Here is an 18,554-nt window from a genome sequence, read left to right on the forward strand (position 1 = left end):
TGTCCTTAATTAGGAGGCTTTTGTTTGTTGTGACTCTGCAAATGCATGTCCAGTTCCAGTGGTCCTGTCCAGAGGGAATCCACGAAGGCAGCCAGTAAAGATAAATTCCAGAAACAGAGGGATCAGGTGATAAAATGCAGGGCAGAAAGTCTGTTACCTGTTTCTTGCCCCCAAATGGTGACAATCACACCCAGGTGCATCATCTCACACGGGTGTCTCTGCCCAGTTCACTTCCAAGCCTGGACAGGTTTTTCCAGGATCCCTGGAAATGTGGTATGCAGGTTTGGGACTATTTCTGCCCTATTTCCCTCTTGTTTCAGCCAGTTTACTCCTGTCCTTGTCTTTACACTCCACACAGATAAGCACAGATCTGTGTATGCACAGGTTAGTTAAAAAAAACCAAGTGCCCAGTTGATTCTCCCTCCCACCAACCTGAAAGAGTCAAAAAAAGGCTCATTTTTACATGGAGCTTCATATACATATATGACAGATATTAATATATATCTATAAAATTGCTGAGAACAGTTAATTTTGTATAGTTTTGACAAAAATCAAATTATTCGAAGCAAATACAAAAGCTTTAAAGAAGAAACATTGGGTTTGTTCACTGTAAAAACATGTTGAGTTGGAAAGAAAAGGCCTTTCAGGGCCTTGTGTTATCTCACAGCAGATTTTTTGGATGAACCAACCCCTCTTGGAGGCTTTCTAAGTGCAATTGTGGTTTGGGGCAAGGCTGAGGTGCTGAGAACGAGTTGAGCCATAAAAAGCTGCATCCCCTTCCACGCTGGAGGTGACACTTCCAGTCCAAGGCTGTGAGGCCACTGCTGGCTGCTCTGTCCCATTCCTGGAGTGGAGAGTCTCCAGGATTTGTTCCCTTTGGAACAGCTTTTTGCTGGCAATAAAGTTCCTCTTGAAATAACATGATTTAGTAATTCCAAAGGAGGGGCTGAGATTTTTCCCCAGCAGCCTTGGGACGATGAGGTTCTCGTTATTCATTTCGAGCAGTCGGAAGTGAGTACCCAAATCTGCTGGGCAGCTTGGTGAATTTTGGTCAAATAGCACAAAAATTTAAGTTTCCTGGCCTTATGTGTATCTCCCAGCAGCTGGTGTGCACAGTTTGCCTCACTTCAGTTCTGCTCATTGTCTTTTTATTTTCTCTCCACCTTTTCTCTCACCATGTGCCATTAGTGTGGTAAACCCTGTCCCTTCAAACAGGAGTTCCCTCCCTGTGTGCCTGCACAGCATGTAGATCACTTGGAAAATGAATATACAGTGCTCACAAACCCAACTCCAGTATACTCTGACTTAAAGAGTAATTGGGGATTGATTGATTGATTGATTGATTAGGATTGATTTTCCCAGTGCAGCCTCATCAAAGACCACACTTAGTGTATAAATATTCACTGGTCACTTGAGGATTGCTGCTGAGGAAGAGTTTTCATGCCAGGCAGCCCAAACCCTGCTTTAAACAACCCCTTCTGCTCAGACCCCACTCAACTTCCAGGCAGTTAAATTAGGTAGGGAATTCTGGCATGGATGCTGCCCAGTTCAGTGCCTTCAGGGCATACCAACGAGGTTACTGCTGTGCAATTTATTTTTGCTGCTTTTTTTAGAGTGGTATTGACTGTAATAACTGACAGATTCAAGGAGGGAAGTGTGTACATTGTTGTGATATAGGAACAATTTTTTTTCCCCCTCCAGAGAAATTCTGGTTTATCACACGAGCCTGTAAATATGTATTTTATAATTTTAAAAGCACGTCTTTACGTCCCTGGTTGTAAATGCTCCATTTTTAAAGTTTTATAACATGTGTGACTCAACCAAGAGACCACAGCACACAGATTTATATTGCTCTGCTCTGTCTGAAGGGTCCATTCCAGTCTAAGGTGTGGCAGAAAAATATCCACCAAGAAACAACCCAGGGTTGCACCAGATTTTATCATTTTTCCTCAAATAACAAACACAGGGTTTTTTGGAGGGTGGAGGAGTTGGTTTTTCTTGCAGAAAAAAAACACAAAAAAGAATCAGTTCAAAATGGTGTTGTTTCTCTGGACCAATGAGGATATTTCATTCACAGTGAATTCAGGAAATTATGCCTTTTTTTTTTTCTCCCAAGGTAGAATTTCACAGTTTTGCAGCAAATTTTTAACCTCCCCCGTGCCTGCTGATGAAATGTGAAATTTTGCCCTTGACTAAAATCACGAGGTCTTGAAAAAAAATTCGAGGAGAGGGTGGGGTAAAAACTCAGGTTTTGCATGTAGGAATTTGCAAGGACGACACTGGCAGCTCTGCAGCGCTCTCATGACAGTGCTAATACTGAGCAGTTTATTGAAAATAAACTGGGGGAGGAGATGTGGCAGGACCTGGTTGGTGTTTGGGTTCTGAGCCTCGCTCTGAAAGACTGAAAGCTCTGTCTGCCCTGTAAAGAAAAAGAACGACAATAAATTAAGGTGGCAAACTGCATCATGGGAATGTTTATTGTTGTTTCAGCCAAGGAGGTCTTAAAAGTGGAGCTGTAGTGTGTTCTGGCCTGAAACAGTGGGTTTGGGGGATTTGTGGTGGGTGGCAGGGGAGGAGGGAGGAGGTGGGAATGTCACCGTGGTCTGTCAGGCTCCATCCATGCTAACAGTGATTCCTGCAGCCTGAGCTCTCCTGAGCAGCTCCACACTCCAGGTCTGCATGCTTGGATCAACATCACACGAGTCCTGGGTAGTTTGGACCCTCCATTCAAAGCCAAACCTCTTGTGGAGCCGCTGCAACACAGTGGGAGCAACACAACCCCACCAGTGTCAAGGGTTGCTCTCATCCACTGGAAGGTGAGTGTTTGGGCAGGGCTTGAGGTGGGAGGGTTGTTTGCCTCCCTGTTTCAAACATTGTGTTCTAAAAAAGGACATTGAGGAATCTTATGCTTTCTCCAGGGCTGTGGGATTTGTCACTTCTCATGGAATCCCGGAATGGTTTGGGGTGGAAGGACCTTAAAGCTCACCCAGTGCCACCTCTGCCATGGGCAGGGACACCTCCCACCAGCCCAGGCTGCTCCAAGACCCATCCAACCTGGCCTTGGACACTTCCAGGGATCCAGGGGCAGCCACAGCTTCTCTGGGCAACCTGTGCCAGGGCCTCCCCACCCTCATTGTAAAAAACTTCTTTAAATCTACTTTAAATGGATCCTTCTTCAGTTTAAAACCCCGTAAGGAAATCCCTGAGGGTGATGGGCAGCCATCATCACAAGGGCACGAATCCAGCCAGGTTCCTTAAAACCAGCAGCAGATACAACAAACAGGTTTGGATCAGCTGAATTGTAGGTGCTAAGATTGATCTCACATAGGCTAAAAACGGCTCTTTTGCCCCAGAAAATCTGAAGGTTCCTTATGCATTACAAATCTGACCTGTGAGTGAAAGAACACTGTTGTCATTGTCACACGTCAGTGCCTGCAGCAGCTTAACAGGCTCTTCTTGCAGTGTCACAGCCTGTTTGGCTTCAGTGCCATCCAGCTTCAGCTAAGTTTTGAGGGATGGGATTGTGCTGAACTGTCACTCCCTCCCTGCCTGAGAACCCTCTGAAATATTCTTTAAATAGCTCCATGCCTTCATTCATCTGTCTGCGCTGCCACATGAAGCAGCACTAATTACTCCTTTTTATCAGAGCTGTGGCTTTTTGGGGACAAGACTGCGTTCAAAAGCAGGTGAGGAGGAACACTGTCTCGTGATGAAACCCCTGCCTTGGTGCTGTTCAGCTCTGTGCCACTGCTGGCAGCTGCCAGGAGGCAGAAGGGTGCAGCCAGCACGACTGCTGGTGGCAGAATCCCCTCCCAAAATCCCAGTTAGGAAACCCAGTGGGCTATTTCAGTCTCTGATGTCAGTGTGCTAATCGTAAATACTCTTTCAGGGCCGCAGGAGACACAGAGAATTGTTTATGCTCGGGAGAGAAAACCGGGCACGGAGGTGAGTTTTGGGTCACCTTGACTCCAGCAGCTTGGTTTCCTTTCTGTTAATTTTTTTTGCCCTTGCTGTGCCAGTGTCAGTGGCTGTCAGGGAGCTGTGAGAAGGTGTTAACTCCAGGCTCATCTCCTCCTCACCTAAAGTCAACTGCCCTGAGCCTCTACACCCCTCCAGCTGAAGCCCTGGGCTTCAGACTTCTGTGGGGACCAACATTACATCAGCAAATCTGGGCTATAAAATGTGGTGTTTGTTATCAAACTCCCATCCTGTCATCTGCACAAGATGTTTCTTTTATATATTGAATTTTCCTGCAGCTGGAGTTTTTAACTGGCAGACTCCCTGAACTTCGTTCTTGGGTTCCTCTATCGTGTGCAGTCATTCAGGCTTACCTGGGGTGCATTGATTCAAGAATGCTCTTCATTTAACCTTGAGAAGTGAAGTATCCAGATTATTTCCTGTCTGTATCTGAGTTCAGCTTCTATTTGTGCTCAGTACTGACTGATTAGAGTCCTTTCAGAATTGGTATTTCTGTTCTACAAGAATATTTATACATTAATTAAGCCATACTTCAGCCTTACTTCTGATAAACTACCCAAATTATTCTGTAAGTCCTTTAGAGTAGGAATTTTTCTCTCTGCACCACATAGGTCATTTTCTTCTGTGCCTTTCAAAAGTTTTTTATTTTTGGGAAAGAATAAAACTCAACCAAACAAAATTCCCTTTCAGCCAAGAGCTGATGGAGATGTAATCTGAAAGAAGGCAGAAATATGTTTAATTGCTGCCTGTGATGCCAAACCTTAAGTGCATTGCTTCAGAGTGAGTCCTGCAAAACTCCATTTGCCTGGCATGGCACAGGCAGCAGAACTGCAGGAGCATTCCAGAGCTGATCCCAGTGGTGATGTCTGCTGGGGAATAATCACATCCATACATCCCCACGGATCCAGCCCTCCCTGAGGCAATGCTGTGCTGGAAGCAAAACCACAAAAATCCCTATCTGCTGTTTGTTTTTTTTCCAGAGTTTCTGCCTTGTACCAGGGAAACTCTGACTTGTGACACACAACAAATGAGTTCTCCCTCGTTACCATTTGGAGCTGATGACATCTCATTAGGGACAATATCTGAGTGTTCTTCTCTGAGCCCTTCCCCATTCCTGAATCCTTTGCTACCAAGAACTTCGTTGTGAATGACCCCATTTCTTGCCCAGGGTATTTCTGGAGCTGTGAAGTCCCACTATAATGAAAGGCCTGTTCTGTTGATGTAATGAGTTTAGCCGAGTTTCTTCTCTCCCTTTCAGCCATTTTCCTGGGGCATATTGTTGTCTGTTCAGTGGGATAATTGGATATGGAAGAGAAGCAGATCTCCACTGAGCTGGTGTTTTCCAAGGCTCTTCTGTCCCCATGTGAACTGCTCCTGTGCTGCTGCCAGCATGGGCTGGGGGTGCCCAGAGCCCTTTCTCTTCCATTTTGGAAAAATTAGCTTTGGAAATTGCAATTTGGAAAAATTAGCAGGTTATCTGTTCTATCAGTAGTTACTTTCTGTGCAGGGTCAGCTGCTGCAGCTGATGGAGCTCATGTTAAATAAACCTGGGCACAGCAACACAGGTGTCAATTGTGAGTCAGATCCAGCTGAGCTGCAGTGAAGAATGTGGAAAATATCATTTCTGTACCTCACAGAGGGTCATTTCTTAGGAGCAAAATATACTGAGCCGAACTGGAGCATCCCTTGTCCTGTGTCCAGAGCCTTGGTGTGTCTGCACTCCTGATCTGCTCCCAGTGCCGCTGGGAGAGAAGGCCATGGATGCTGAGCAGGTACAGCCCCCAGAGCAGCCCAAACACAAGGGCTTGTTTTCTTGCTCTCTGGTTTTCAGGGACAGGGACTGAGCTGTGCACAGGGGTGTGAAGTGATCTGTGTTGTGTAACCACTGCCCCACATAGAGCACAGACCCTGTGGGCAGCAGGAGGGGGTGGCAACGCTGCTGCTCCTCTGGAAATCAAACAGCAAACAGGCTTCAACATTTCCCCACTTTATTCCCTCTCTGGGAAGTTCTCTTATCCCCAGGGTGCCCATCCCTCCAGTGATAGGGTCCTGAGCACCTGCAGAGTAAAGGTTTTATGAGATTATTGAGCTGTTTTGCTTTTCAAGAACCTCCAGCATGTTCTCCTAATGCACATTAGAACTGTGAGTTAGTCTGCAACATTAAAACCACTGAAGTCTTGAAGTTGGAGAAGTTTTGCTGAGAAAAAAAGGGGAAAGGGACTTTCAAGTAGTCTCTGGCATAGTTTTTTTTTTTAATTATGCTTTAATATTTCAGAGCTCGATGCAGCTCTGTGGTGGATCTTGCAGACAAGTTGCTAAACATCACTGGGAGGATTTCCTGGGACATGGTGAGAGAGAACAGGCAGGGACTTGAGAAGGAAGAAAACATCCAGGGAATGAAGATTTGAACATTGAAGACATGTGGACCAAATGGCCCAATGCTTGCTTTCCTCCACATGAAGGACCAGAAGGTCAAGTTGAATCTCTGTGTTCTTGTGAGGACAGAAATTGTTCCTTGTGTCTTTAGCAAAAATAAACGTGCAAAGTAGCCTCTGGGTTGTTTGTTTGGACTCTGCCATAGCTAATCTGAACCTGAAAACCATTTAAATCATAGAATAGTTTGGATTAGAAGGGACTTTCAAAGGGTATCGAGTCCAACCCCCTGCCATGAGCAGGGACATCTTCAACTCGATTAGATTGCTCAGAGCCCTGTCCAGCCTGACCTTGGATGTTTACAGGGATGGAGCAGCCATCGCTTCTCTGGGCAACTGCGTCAGAGGCTCCCCATCCTCCTTGTAAAACAGTCCTTCCTTAAATTGTGTAATACCTGAGAAGAGATAGATGCAATAACGTGGCCAAGCGGGGTTTTCTGGGCAGCGCCGGCTCCCGGCTCGGTGCAGCGATCCAGCCCAGGAGCTGCGCTGCGGCACAGCCCAGGAGACGTGACTCCAGTTCCCGCTGCTCAGAATTCTCCAGGTGTCCCCGGGCAGTGAATCAGCCTCTCTCTGCCTCCTCTGGCTGCAGGGGGGGGCTGAGATCACCGCTCTGCCTCCCCCGGGACTGGGGGTACCCGTGGGTGCCTCTCATTCTCTGCCCCGGCCTTCCTGCTGCTGTCATCTGACCGTCCCTAATTTCCACCTTGCGGCACGGTGCGTTGTCCTGGCCGTGAGGTAACAACCTTCCTTCCCGGCAGACTTCCCCAAAGAAAGCTCTGATGACTCACGGAGGACAAATTTATGCGGAGCTCCCGGAGCGAGCATCCTTTGCATTGGCAGAGGGAGTTTTTAAAGTGAGGATGAATCAGCGGTGTCAGACTTGGCTGGGAGTTAACTCTTGGTCCCTCTTCCCTGCAGAGAACCCTGGGATTTATTTATTTAGGTTTTTTACACTGAAGGAATTCCAGCCAGGCATCCCTGCGGGATGCAGAGCCATGTGCTCCGCGGGCAGGTTTGGGTACCAGCCCTGGCGTCGTTCCCCGTTTCCCTTGAGCATCCCGGCGGGCAGGTGGGCGGGAGAGGGTTAAGGCAGGCGGAGAGGGTTAAGGCAGGCAGAGAGGGTTAAGGCAGGCGGTTCGCTGTTCCCTGCCTGAGTTAGCACTTCCAAGCGCCTCCAGGAGCGCTCCGGGAGCAGCCGCTGCATCCGGGCAGAGGGAGGAGGGACGGGCAGCCACTGCAGCAGGGCAGAGGATGTTACTTAACGTGGCTCCAGTCTCCTCCCCCTCGCCGGTTCGGCTGGGGGAAGGGGGGAGCGGGCTGTAGGGAAGGGATAAGCGGCGGGGTGGGGGGGTTTGGTGATGCTGGAGCTGCCGGAGCCCCCCGAGCGCAGCCCCGGGGCCGCCGGTCCCAGAGGGGGCTGCATCCCCTGGAAGCCTCCCGTGACCTCCTGAGGAGAAGCTCGGGCTCGAAGCCCCCGAGAGAGGCAGAGAGGGATCTCTGCGGTGCTCCAGCATCCCCGGGGCCCTCTCGCAGCGGGAGGGCTGGAAGAACGGAGGCTCCCGGCTCCGGCATCCCGGCGTGGGAAAACTCCCGTGATCCCGACAGGGGATGTGCCCGGGCTCACCGACAAGGTGCTGCTGGGTTTAGACACCTCGGCAGGAGAAGAACCTCGTGACTTTGCTCTAAACCATGGCAGATACCCCCGAAGGGGCCAGTCCTCAGTGCCTGGTGCTAATTTGTGCCTGAAGCCTCCAGACCTGCCCAGGACAAATAAAAACCTCCTGGGAGACGCGCAGGCACTTAATTTTCCTCAATGAAAATGCTGATGACGCTCAACTGAAAACATGTGTGTTGATCCTGCCCCTTGAAAAGAGGGAAAGGAGCAGCCTGGGGGCCTCCTCCTGCCTGCTGAGGACCTGTGGGGCATGGGAGCTTCTCAGAGCTGCTGGGCTCTGCTCCATGACTAACACAAAGGACTCTGAGAGAACTATGGACTCCCCTCCGGTGACCTCCAGCCCTGCACCAGGGCCTGTTACCTTCTCACAAGTTTTTGGGCAGCAGTGCCAGCTCATGGAAGCAGGTAAGAGAGGAATATGTGTAGGTACCACCTTATATCCCATCCCACCTCCTGGTTTACAATGTCCTTAGTGTCCTTTCCCTGTCCTGTCTCCCAAGTTCTTCCCTAAAACCTGATGTTTTCCAAAGGCAAAAACTGGACCCCTGTTGCATTTGCACACCTGCCTCAACTTCCCCTGAGATCCCCCCGAAGATTTGTGCCCAAACAGTTGCAAATATGAGCAAGGGTTGGGGGTGACTGTGTGGTTTTGGTTAATGGGGACTGGAACAAGCTGCTCTTTCCTGGATAGTAGAAGTTACTGTTGTGTTTTGGGGTGAACACAACACGTGTGGTGATTTTTTTTTTCCATTTCAAAATCATGGCACGCAAAGTGGAGGTGGATTTGCTGTTTTGGAGGGTGATTGCTGCAGTACAGAGCATCTCCAGGTGTGTGGATCTCTGCTTTTGGTAGTCAGGGCTATGAAGGACAAAGTGTTTGTTGTTTTGCATTGCTTTCCCTGGCTGTCTGTGTTACTGGAGCACCTGGAAGCTCTGATCCTTCTCCCAGTTGTTTTCATACATTTACAAGCCTCTACAGATGGGCCTGGTTATCTCTTGTCTGTGCCTTTTGGCTGTTAAGTAGGTGGTGTGTAACATGAGTAATCCTGATTCTTCCATGTTTGCCTCTTGTTTTCCTTAATTGTTCCTCACAGTAGCTGTTCCTGGTGCTCTGAAGTACCAGTCCATGAAATGCCCCAGAGCTTTGCACTTTCACCCTGCTGCACACCTGAATTCCCAAGTCCAATCCACTGGATAAGGGATTTCACAAGACTTGTTCTCTTTTTCCTATCCCTGCTGACAGGTAGCTCTGAGGATGGATGTGTTTGTTTACTTGCTGTGGAGAAAGCCTGGCTTTCTGCAGTGATGCCATAACAACACTTGCTCTGAATTTTTAGAGCTTAAGGATTGTATTTTTAGGCTTGTTTTATGCAGACCTACTGGTACTTTAGTACTGTTTGTACTGGTGAAGATATCTTAGCACAAACATCCTCCAAAATATCCCATCTTCTTTTTCTCTCGTCTCTCTTTCCTCCCCAACCAATCCTGCAACAAGTGATGGATGTTTGGGTTGTATGTCTCTATTTCTCTGGAGCAATTCAAAATACCATGTTATTAGGGTTTCCTGCAGATCTCAGTGCAACTTGTGCTGTGCCTCTTGTAGCATTTTCCCAGGTTGAGCTGGATGGCTCCTTAGCTGACAGCTAAACAGTTAATCAAGCCTGAGTTCATTCAGCTGCCTCCAAGGTAATGCCAGGCAGATCTTCAGGAGGGTTTGGTATTAAACTTTCCTATTCCCTGTCCTGGGATCAGTCCTGAGGCTGTGGATCCTTTGTGTTGGATGTCACCCAAATAAGAGATGTTTGATAAAGCCCCGGTCCTGGGTGAGCAATTTGTTTCCCAAATTAGTGAGACCAACCAGGTGGAAAAAACACAGGTGGTAATTTTAATTTGGTTTGCTTTTGCATGCCCTTTCTTAGAGGAAAGTGCCAGAGGGGAAACCTGTGACCCCAGGGCTTTTGAATCCCACTGCAGTAACTCAGCCAGAAGATTTTCTTCCTTCTGGTGGATCATATTAGCTGGATTTTCTGGGTGTTTTCTCAGGTACAAGGTGTGATGCAATGTAAAGATGGATGCCCCTGACATCCAAAGTGATTTGAGCAGATTATGTGTATTTTCCATCCTTAAGGTAATGTTAATTTATAGTCAGCACCCCTGACAGCAGAACTTCAGCTGATATATTTGTGGCTGTGCCTGTGGTCATAGGCCCTTGAGGTGTGGGCAGGAAGGAAACAGGAGTGGATTCAGGTTTGGGACATCAAACTCTGGTTACTTAGTTGTGCCCTGTGTCACTGGACAAATGACACTTGGGGTAGAGCCATAAAAGGGCTCCATGTTGTGTAGGGCTGTGCAAATGCCTTTACAAACCATAAAACCAGATCTTTTCCCTGTGACTCCCTCCAGCAACAATCCCTGAGAGCTGTGTGAGGAGTCAGCTCTGACCCAAACAACCCAAATCTCGCAGGAAACACCTGCAGACACCCAGTGCCACATCACTGTCACTGCTGACATTTGGGCTTCTTAATAACCCTGTGATGTGCTTGAATGATAAAGGTCTTGGCCTTATTTAAATGTCAGATTACCTGCCTGGAGAATTGCTGAGCTCCAGACAGATCAGAGGCTTGACAGCACCCTTTGATGCACCACCTGGAACGAGCTCATGTGTTTTGTAGCTTCTGCCTTTGGTACAAGAGCTCTTCTCCTCCAAATCACCTGTAGGAAGAGCTGGGCTCTGCTGCCAAAATGTGCCTTGTGGGGGTTGTGGAGCATGATCTGCTCTCGATGGAGAAGAGTAAACGTGTCCCTGCCTCCCAGTGCTGCTCTTCAGGAACTTGCTCTGCAAACCAAGCGCTGAATGTTGGAAAATCAACCTTCCTCCTCCCAACTGCACCTCGGCCCCGCCCGGTGGAAACTTGAGGAGTTCTTTTGTGAGGCTGATTCTGCATAATTGGGTGATTATTCGAGCACAGCTTGTGGAGATTTGCATAATCACAGTGTTAGTCTGATGAGTTTGTTCTCCTGTGGGAGCCCTGGCCCAGAGCTGGTTTGCTCTTTGCACAAGTGCTTGCTCTTTATTTACCCTCTGGAGCACCCTTTGCTGGCACAGCACATGGGATGCTCCTTGGAAAGTTAATTTTCTGTCTTCCCATCCTATTCTACTGCACCTCAAGAACTTTGTGTGCTGGGATGTGTTCCTTGTGGTTACCTGGGGGTTTACTTGCCCTGAGCACAGGGAACAGCGCTCCCTGCTTTGGGAATTCATGGACAAAACTCCAATTTCCCAAGGCAGTAAATCCTTGCTGTTGAAGGCATTAAATATGGCTGATGCCTGCAAGATCTGTCGTTGTCACCTGGGGGCATGGTCACCTTTAGAGGGAGTTTAATTTCCAAAGAGGGGCTGTGTTTCCCTCCTGGGATGGCTCAGGGAACAAGGTTTCTGTTTTGTTGGTTGGAGTTTTTACTTGTCCAGCCTGACTACAAGGCTGGTGATTTCCAAAAGCAGGAATTGGGAACTAGGCTGGATTCAGAGCCTAGGTACATGCTATAAATTTTCCTAGTGCCAAAAGGAAAGGCTGTAATTTTTTAATTTTAGGAGAAAAAGTCTGGAAGATTTATGACTGGTACAACCAAACTTCAAAATGAGGGTGACTGAGGATTTGAAGGGTATTTCCCCTCTGCTCTCCCTTGAAATATTGAATATGTGAAATGAAACCTGATCTCGAGGAGAGCTGAGGGCTCTCTGGAAAAATTAGGCTTAGCAGAGAAACCATTTATTTTATGCATGGGCAGATTCCAAGCAATTTGTTTGCTATAATGCAGTTTTCTGGATTTACCATCGTGCAGTATACTCTGACTCACTGCTCCATTAGATTAATTGTCATTTTCCATCAATTCCTTGGCTCGCAGATGCTGCTGATTCTTTTTTTTTTTTTAGGCTCCCAATATTTTTTCTTTATATCTTGCCAGTTAATTTTCCATTGGTTATGAAATAAGGAGCTCGATTCAAGATGTGACCAGAATGAACAGGAAAGTCATTTGAAAATCATCCAGACTCTGGGATTTTGCAGTGAATCTTTCCCATATTATCTTTCCATTACATATCCAGCATCCAGCACTTGCAGTCTGTATCCCACTCTGATGGTTGTGAGGTTGGTTTGACTCCCAAGCTGAGTTGAGCAGCTGAGGGAGATGTCCCAGACTGGTTTGGGTTGGAAGAGACCTTAAATCTCATCCTAGTTCCACCCCCTGCCACAGGCAGGGACACCTTCCACTGAAGCCCAGGTTGCTCTAAGCCCCATCCAATCCGGCCTTGGACACTTCCAGGGATGGTTCACATCAGATCCCTGCTGCTCCTGGATTTCCTGAAATGCAGACATCAGTGAGCTCAGGCTCCAGCTCTGAGAGCATCTGATTAAACCTTCAGTGGCAGCTTTCCTTTCCTCCCGTGGACAACAAGATAAAACAGCCAGCATAAAATCTGCTTGGATCTGTTGGTCTGAGACCACACAGAATCAGGGCTGGGAATGTGTTCCCTGGTACTTAGTGCATCAGGTTTCCTGTGTGCATTAGTCAGTAATAAATCTTTCATGGTAACAAGCTGTTTTCATTTGCTCTCCCAGGAGAAGGGGGGGGGGGTTGTGGATAAAAAAGATGTTTTCAAATATGATTCAACAGCCTGGGTTAATTACTGTGCCTGGGGTTAGGTTTCCTAGTTTGGGAAAGCAAGGGGCAGGAGTGGGTATCAGGTGGGTGAAGTGAGGTGGATTTGGTGATCCCCAAGGTCTTCCTGGGTGGGGGGGACCACTGATATCCATCAGTGAGTTGGGATGCTCAGTCATGGAATGGTTGGGTTTGGGAGGGACCTTAAAAAGCCCATCTAATTCCCACCCCCTGCCATGGGCAGGGACACCTTCCACAAGCCCAGGTTGCTCCAAGCCCCCTCCACCTGGTGTGTGTTGGTGTAGAAAGAAGCGTCATTTTTGTCAAAACCAAATCCCTGTTTCTCTGAGATGACAAGGAATGCATCAGAACGCAACTGCTCCAGGAGCCCCTGGAGTTTTGTGGTTTAGGTGAGAACTGGATAATCTGATCCTCTCCAGCTCCAGCACTTGGATTAATGTCATTTAGCTCTTCCCAGAAAAGCAAATAGTAAAAATGCTCCTTGACAGGTGATGTGCTCCTGCCTGAGCTGAATGGATTCAGGGGCCACAGAAATGAGATGGGAAGATCACTAATATTTTTCTCTTCCACCCAGTGGAACGAGCTGTTATTAGGGATTAAAAGAAGTGACATTTATCTCCCTCTCTTCACTTCATTAGGTAGCCCTGTGCTCCCAGGAGGACAACAGTGCCCTTGCTGTCTATACCTTTTATTCCTTTACAGTATTATCCTTTGAATCCCACAAATATTGTGCCACTGCTGTTTGCTCAGGAAGCTGCAGGTGACCCCAGGGCTCTGAGGGGCAGAGGCACCACAGGCAAGGACTTGTTAATACTCAGAAATATAAATGAGAAGTGCAGGAGAGAGCAATGAAGACACAATTTCAGTGGGCAAAGTGGGGTGTGAGAGACTGGAGGGTTCGTTATCTGTGAGGGGATTTCCTGCTGTGCTTCATTTCAGACTGGAAAAGCCCCATGGAACTGGAATTGCAGTGCCTGGCTGAGACAGGGGGTGAGGGGTCTCTTGCAGCATAAATTAGATGGTTCTGATGGCCAGACAGTAGCTGGTGGCCTGAGGGTGATGGGTTGTACCTGCTTGGAAGAGGGGAGAAAAACAGTATTTTCCAAAAACAGGCAGCACATCTGGGAGCTGAGGTGCCCAGTGCTGTGGGGCTGTAATTCCTCTGTCCCTTCACCCCGTGGGAGAGTCCCTTGTCCCCTGTAGATGTGATTAATCTGCTTAAAACCAGCCCAGCCCCTAAGGGGGGAGCAGCAGTGACCATGAGTGTACCATCAACTGTGAAATTATGTACTTGTACCTACATCTATTTATATAAATGCACAGCAGGAGGAGTTCATCCTTCAGACAACAAGGAGAAGCTTTTCCCAAATGTTATGACTGTCATAAACCATCGAGTAGCTGACAAAAAAACCAACACAACCCCAAACCAACAACAGAAAACAGAAAGAAAATATTGAACATATTTTTCACGCATAAATTAAATATAAATTGTTCCCTGTCATCTCAACAGACTCGATTATTACACCATCTGTGTATGAACCACTTGTGAGCTGATTTACTCCTGATTCAATTATGGGCAGTGTTCATCTGCCCTCCTGATGGACAAATTTGGTTTTGTCAATTAATGCTGCTGAAGAGTAAAGTATATGGATGTAATAATTCCTTGCAATTGCAACCCTCGTGTTTTTATGACACCAGAATAATGAACTGAAAATGTGTGTGTGATTGGATTTGCAGCTGCAAACAGGAATTAGTTATTATTCTTTCTGTGGAGGTCTTGGAGGCAATTTTAATGGCCATGCATTAATGGGAAGGAAAAGGGGATGAAAGACATGAAGCAAAGTGTTTGCCTTTGCTCTGCCTTTATCCTGTTTTATGGTAGGTGGGGATTTTTGAGAATCGTGTAAATGGATATTTTTCCTAAGTTCTGATGTGAAATAATGAAAGTATTTTGCAAGAACACGTCCAGCCCATCAACATTTTAATCTGGAGATCAGCTGGACAAGGCTGAGGTGTTATTGCCTTTGTGCTTTATTATCCTGGTTAATGCAATGATGTGAACCCTCCCAAAACTAAACATTCCAACAGAGCCAGAACACAATCTCAAAATACCCATATGCTGTCTTGGCTTGGAATGAAATTGTTAATGTATGAAAATTAAACATGGGAAACCTGTGTTTGAAGAGGGAAAATGTGTTTGATCCCATTAGTTTGGGGAATGAAAATGTAGCATCACCAAACCTCTGCGTGAAGAGAGAACAGGTTCCCTGCAGAAGAGAAAGACGATGCTGCAGTGTCCCCAGGGTTGTGGCAGATGGGTTGCAAATGAGGAATATTGCATTTTTGCAGTATTATCCTGTAAGGCTCGATCCAAAAAGCCCCCTTTGAAGGGCTCCCAGCACAGCAGCAGCAGGAGCTGGTGACCTTGGAGCAAACTGCCCGCGCTCTGGTTAATGGCACGACCCGTTCACCTCAGTGCTGCTCTGCCAGCTGGGCTGTGCTGCCTCTGGTGTGCAGAGCAAGTTCCATGTGATTAAATTTATTTGTGTTTCCACCATTCCTTTTTTTTTTTTCCCCCTGCTCACCAGTTCCTTGGGCAGGGCAGTTCTGGTGTGTTGTATTCCTCTTGTGGGGAGGCTGGAAGAGCTGCCCCTCAACCCAACAGTTAAAAAAGTAAGTAAGTTGAACTCCAGGGAATTCAGAGTGTGCCTGTCAAGGCTCAGCAAAACAAAAGGCATGTGATGCCGTGATTTGCAGCAAAAAGAAGTTTCATTCTCCCTGCAGCATCTTTCTGCCTGGATAAAAATAGTCTGTCCCTGGTTTGAGCTGCTCAGCTCCTCTTACAGAGGAGCCTGTGATGAGCTGGATTTTGCAGACACCAAAACAAGGGTACAATCTGCTTCAGTGGCTGCAGAATTCACCAGCTCAGCCTCGGGTTTGCCAGGAATATCCCTGAGGAATGCTGACTGATGGTACTTGGACTGCTGCAGGAAGGCTGGAAAGGGGCTTTTTTGCAAAGACATGGAGTGACAGGACAAGGGGAATGGATTCCCACTGCCAGAGGGCAGGGACTGAGTGGATATTAGGAATAAATCCTTCCCTGGGAGGGTGGGGAGGTCCTGGCACAGGTTACCCAGGGAAGCTGTGGCTGCCCCATCCCTGGAAGTGTCCAAGGCCAGGTTGGATGGAGCTTGGAGCAACCTGGGCTGGTGGGAGGTGTCCCTGCCCACGGCAGGGGGTGGGAAAGGATCAGCTTTAAGGTCCTTCCAACCCAAAGCATTCTGGGATTCTGTGATTCCATGATCAACAGCATTTGTGTGCTGAGCTGGGAGTGTGTGGTAATTTCTAGAGGCTTTAAATGAGGGGCAGGTGGTGCAAAGGTTCCTCAGTTCCCTTTAATGAACTGGAAATGTTCAGAGTGACCTGACTGTGACATCACACAGCACTGAGCACATTTATTTACCCTATTCATCCATATTTCCCAGCTGCTGGGAAGTCTGGGAAGACTCCAGTTGTGAGTCAAACAACAGGTTAAATCAATGTGTTGTTTTTATGATTTCAGTGGACTGGAGCTTCTTGCTCTGTTTTTCACCTATGGACAGGCAAGGATGGCAAAGGACTCTTAAAAAACAGCTCTTTTAAAATTCTCCCTAAATAATCCAGTCCCTCTGTCAGACACAGCTCTCCATCAACCTGTGCCTGATACCCACGACCTGAATAATTCTGTTTTCCTAGAAAAGCTGGTGTTTTTAACACCAGAGTCCTTGGTGCTGTGGTGCTGACCCCCGGTGGCTGCTGGTTGGTGTCTCCTGCAGTGCTCCTGGCTGGTGTCTCCTGCAGTGCTCCTGCCTGGATCCTGATTCCCTGTCAGGTCCCTGCTTTAAAGTAAAAGAAGTTTTGGCCCAAAAAAATTAAATCTGTTTCTTGACAGGTATTCTGAGACAGAGCACAAATATTCTCTAAGAAACATAAAACCTCTTTTTCCTTTCCTCCCTTTTCTCCCCCCCCCCCTTTTTTTTTTCTCCTTTTTCAAGTATATATTCAGCTTGGGGAATACATTTCCAGTGGTCCATTGCAGACCTGAGAGCAGTTTGTTCTTTCCCAGTTTATCTATCAATTTTCTGTGTGTTTAAGATGCTGATAACACACTGACTTGAAAAAACAGTTGACCCATCATCCCAAATTCCTATGGATTTGAGTCAGGCTACTGGGATGGGCAGCCCCAGCTTGAGTTGGTTGCTTTAAAAAAGAAATAAGTAGGAAAAAGACATTTTGGGCTTGGATTTCTGAATGTCCTCTACAAATAGATGTGATTTCTTAGTTGGAAGCTGAGATTTTCTTGTTCACCCCCCTCAAGAATTAAGGGTTTAGTAAATAATGTGGAAAGTACAGCAAACACATCAAGTTACAAATGCCAGCTACCCAAATTTATAAGGTGGGATTTGTTTCCTGTAAACAGCTAAATGCTGCTTTTGCAGATTAAAAAAAAAAAAAAAGCTTTTATCTTTAAGGCAAACTGTAAATGAACTAGAAGGGTAATTTAACATTCACAGCTGGTTAAATGGGATTAAATCCTGTGAAGATTTATTATACATGTTTAGGAACCCTAGAGAAGGCATTTCAGTTGTCAGATTTTTTTTTTTTCTATAAAGATCTGCATTTTAATTTAAAATTTAATATTCCTGAGAATCAGAGATGGATGAAATCAGTGCCAGCATTTCCATGGGGTGTCTTCCTGCCATTTAACACCTTAATGTTCACCACGTGGAAAAAACCCCAAGTCAACATAATCCCCAGCTTGGATGGCAAAAGACACACAAGAAAGTTTAAATACTTTAAATGAGCCTCTCAAGGATCTAACTAATTGCATCTAATGCTAATTATGCTGTTGATCTTGAGCATTTCACTGTGTTCCAGCTATGGCCAGCCATTAATCACACATTTAGGTTTATCCAAATCAAACCCCAAACTCAGGCTGCAGCTGCTGCTTTTCCTGTGAGTAGAACAGGGGTTTAGTTGTGGGTTGGTGTTTTTTTTCTCTCTTTTTTTTTTTCCCCCCTTCTCTTCCTGCTTTTCTAACCCAGCTGGTCCCAGTTACCTGGGAATGCCCAGTGCTGTTTGAGTGCACTCCAGGAATGTTGTGTTTTCCCTGTGGAGAGAGGGATTTTGTTGGGATTTTGTTGTTGCTTAACTCTCCCTCAGCTGGGTAATGTTCCACTCGAGGTTTGCTGCCTTCATTCTTCTTGACTGAATTAGGCAATCAGGGCTCAGACTGATGCTTTTTTCCCCACCCCCTCCTTCTCCTTCCCTTGGGGAGGGCATTTAGTAATAAATTTAAAATGATTAATGAGGGAGAGGGGCTGTGATGGTTTCTTTCAAGAAAGATCGAGTAGGAATTGTTGGGTTTTGATGCCCCTGTGATCTGCAAGGTTTGTTTTGGCTGGGCTGGTTCTCTTTCTTTTTGCTGGGCCGTGGCAAGTGTGGGTTTGGCAGTCTCAGCACAGGGTTGGGGAGGATTTCCAGGGCTCCAGCCTTTCCATCTGGAGGTTTTTCCCATCTTCATGGACTGATATCCTAATGTGGCTCGTGCTGCTCTCGGTTCACTTTGCACCAAAAGCAGCTGATTTGTAGAATTCCTGGGAACAGGCCAGGAGAGGGAGGCAGAGTACACTGCAAAGCTGAGCTCCCTTCCAGCCTGACTCGAATTTGTCTGAGTTTATGGGTATAAAAATGCTGATGGATCCATTGATCCTCCATCCATCCCTCCACACCAACCGTGGAGCTCT

General features: G+C 46.9%; 2 protein-coding genes across 3 annotated transcripts in view; both read left to right on the forward strand.

Annotated features, from left to right (window-relative positions):
• Positions 1 to 18,554, forward strand: part of TMEM51 (transmembrane protein 51) — a 317,126-nt gene that overhangs the window by 99,269 nt on the left and 199,303 nt on the right. The window lies entirely within an intron of this gene.
• The window catches only part of KAZN (kazrin, periplakin interacting protein), a 192,131-nt gene continuing 181,359 nt past the window's right edge, over positions 7,783 to 18,554 (forward strand). Inside the window, exon 1 of one of the 2 annotated variants that reach the window (XM_050322550.1) lies at positions 7,783 to 8,493. Coding sequence is in view for 1 of the 2 variants with exons in the window: in XM_050322548.1 (XP_050178505.1) it covers positions 8,373 to 8,493 (121 nt within the window). In the remaining variant the exon portion in view is untranslated. The remainder of the gene's footprint in view (positions 8,494 to 18,554) is intronic. The other variant, XM_050322548.1, reaches the window with a different exon arrangement.

This window comes from Myiozetetes cayanensis, unplaced genomic scaffold (assembly GCF_022539395.1).
Source record: "Myiozetetes cayanensis isolate MyiCay16 unplaced genomic scaffold, myiCay2020 scf28, whole genome shotgun sequence".
In the NCBI taxonomy this organism is placed as follows: domain Eukaryota; kingdom Metazoa; phylum Chordata; class Aves; order Passeriformes; family Tyrannidae; genus Myiozetetes; species Myiozetetes cayanensis.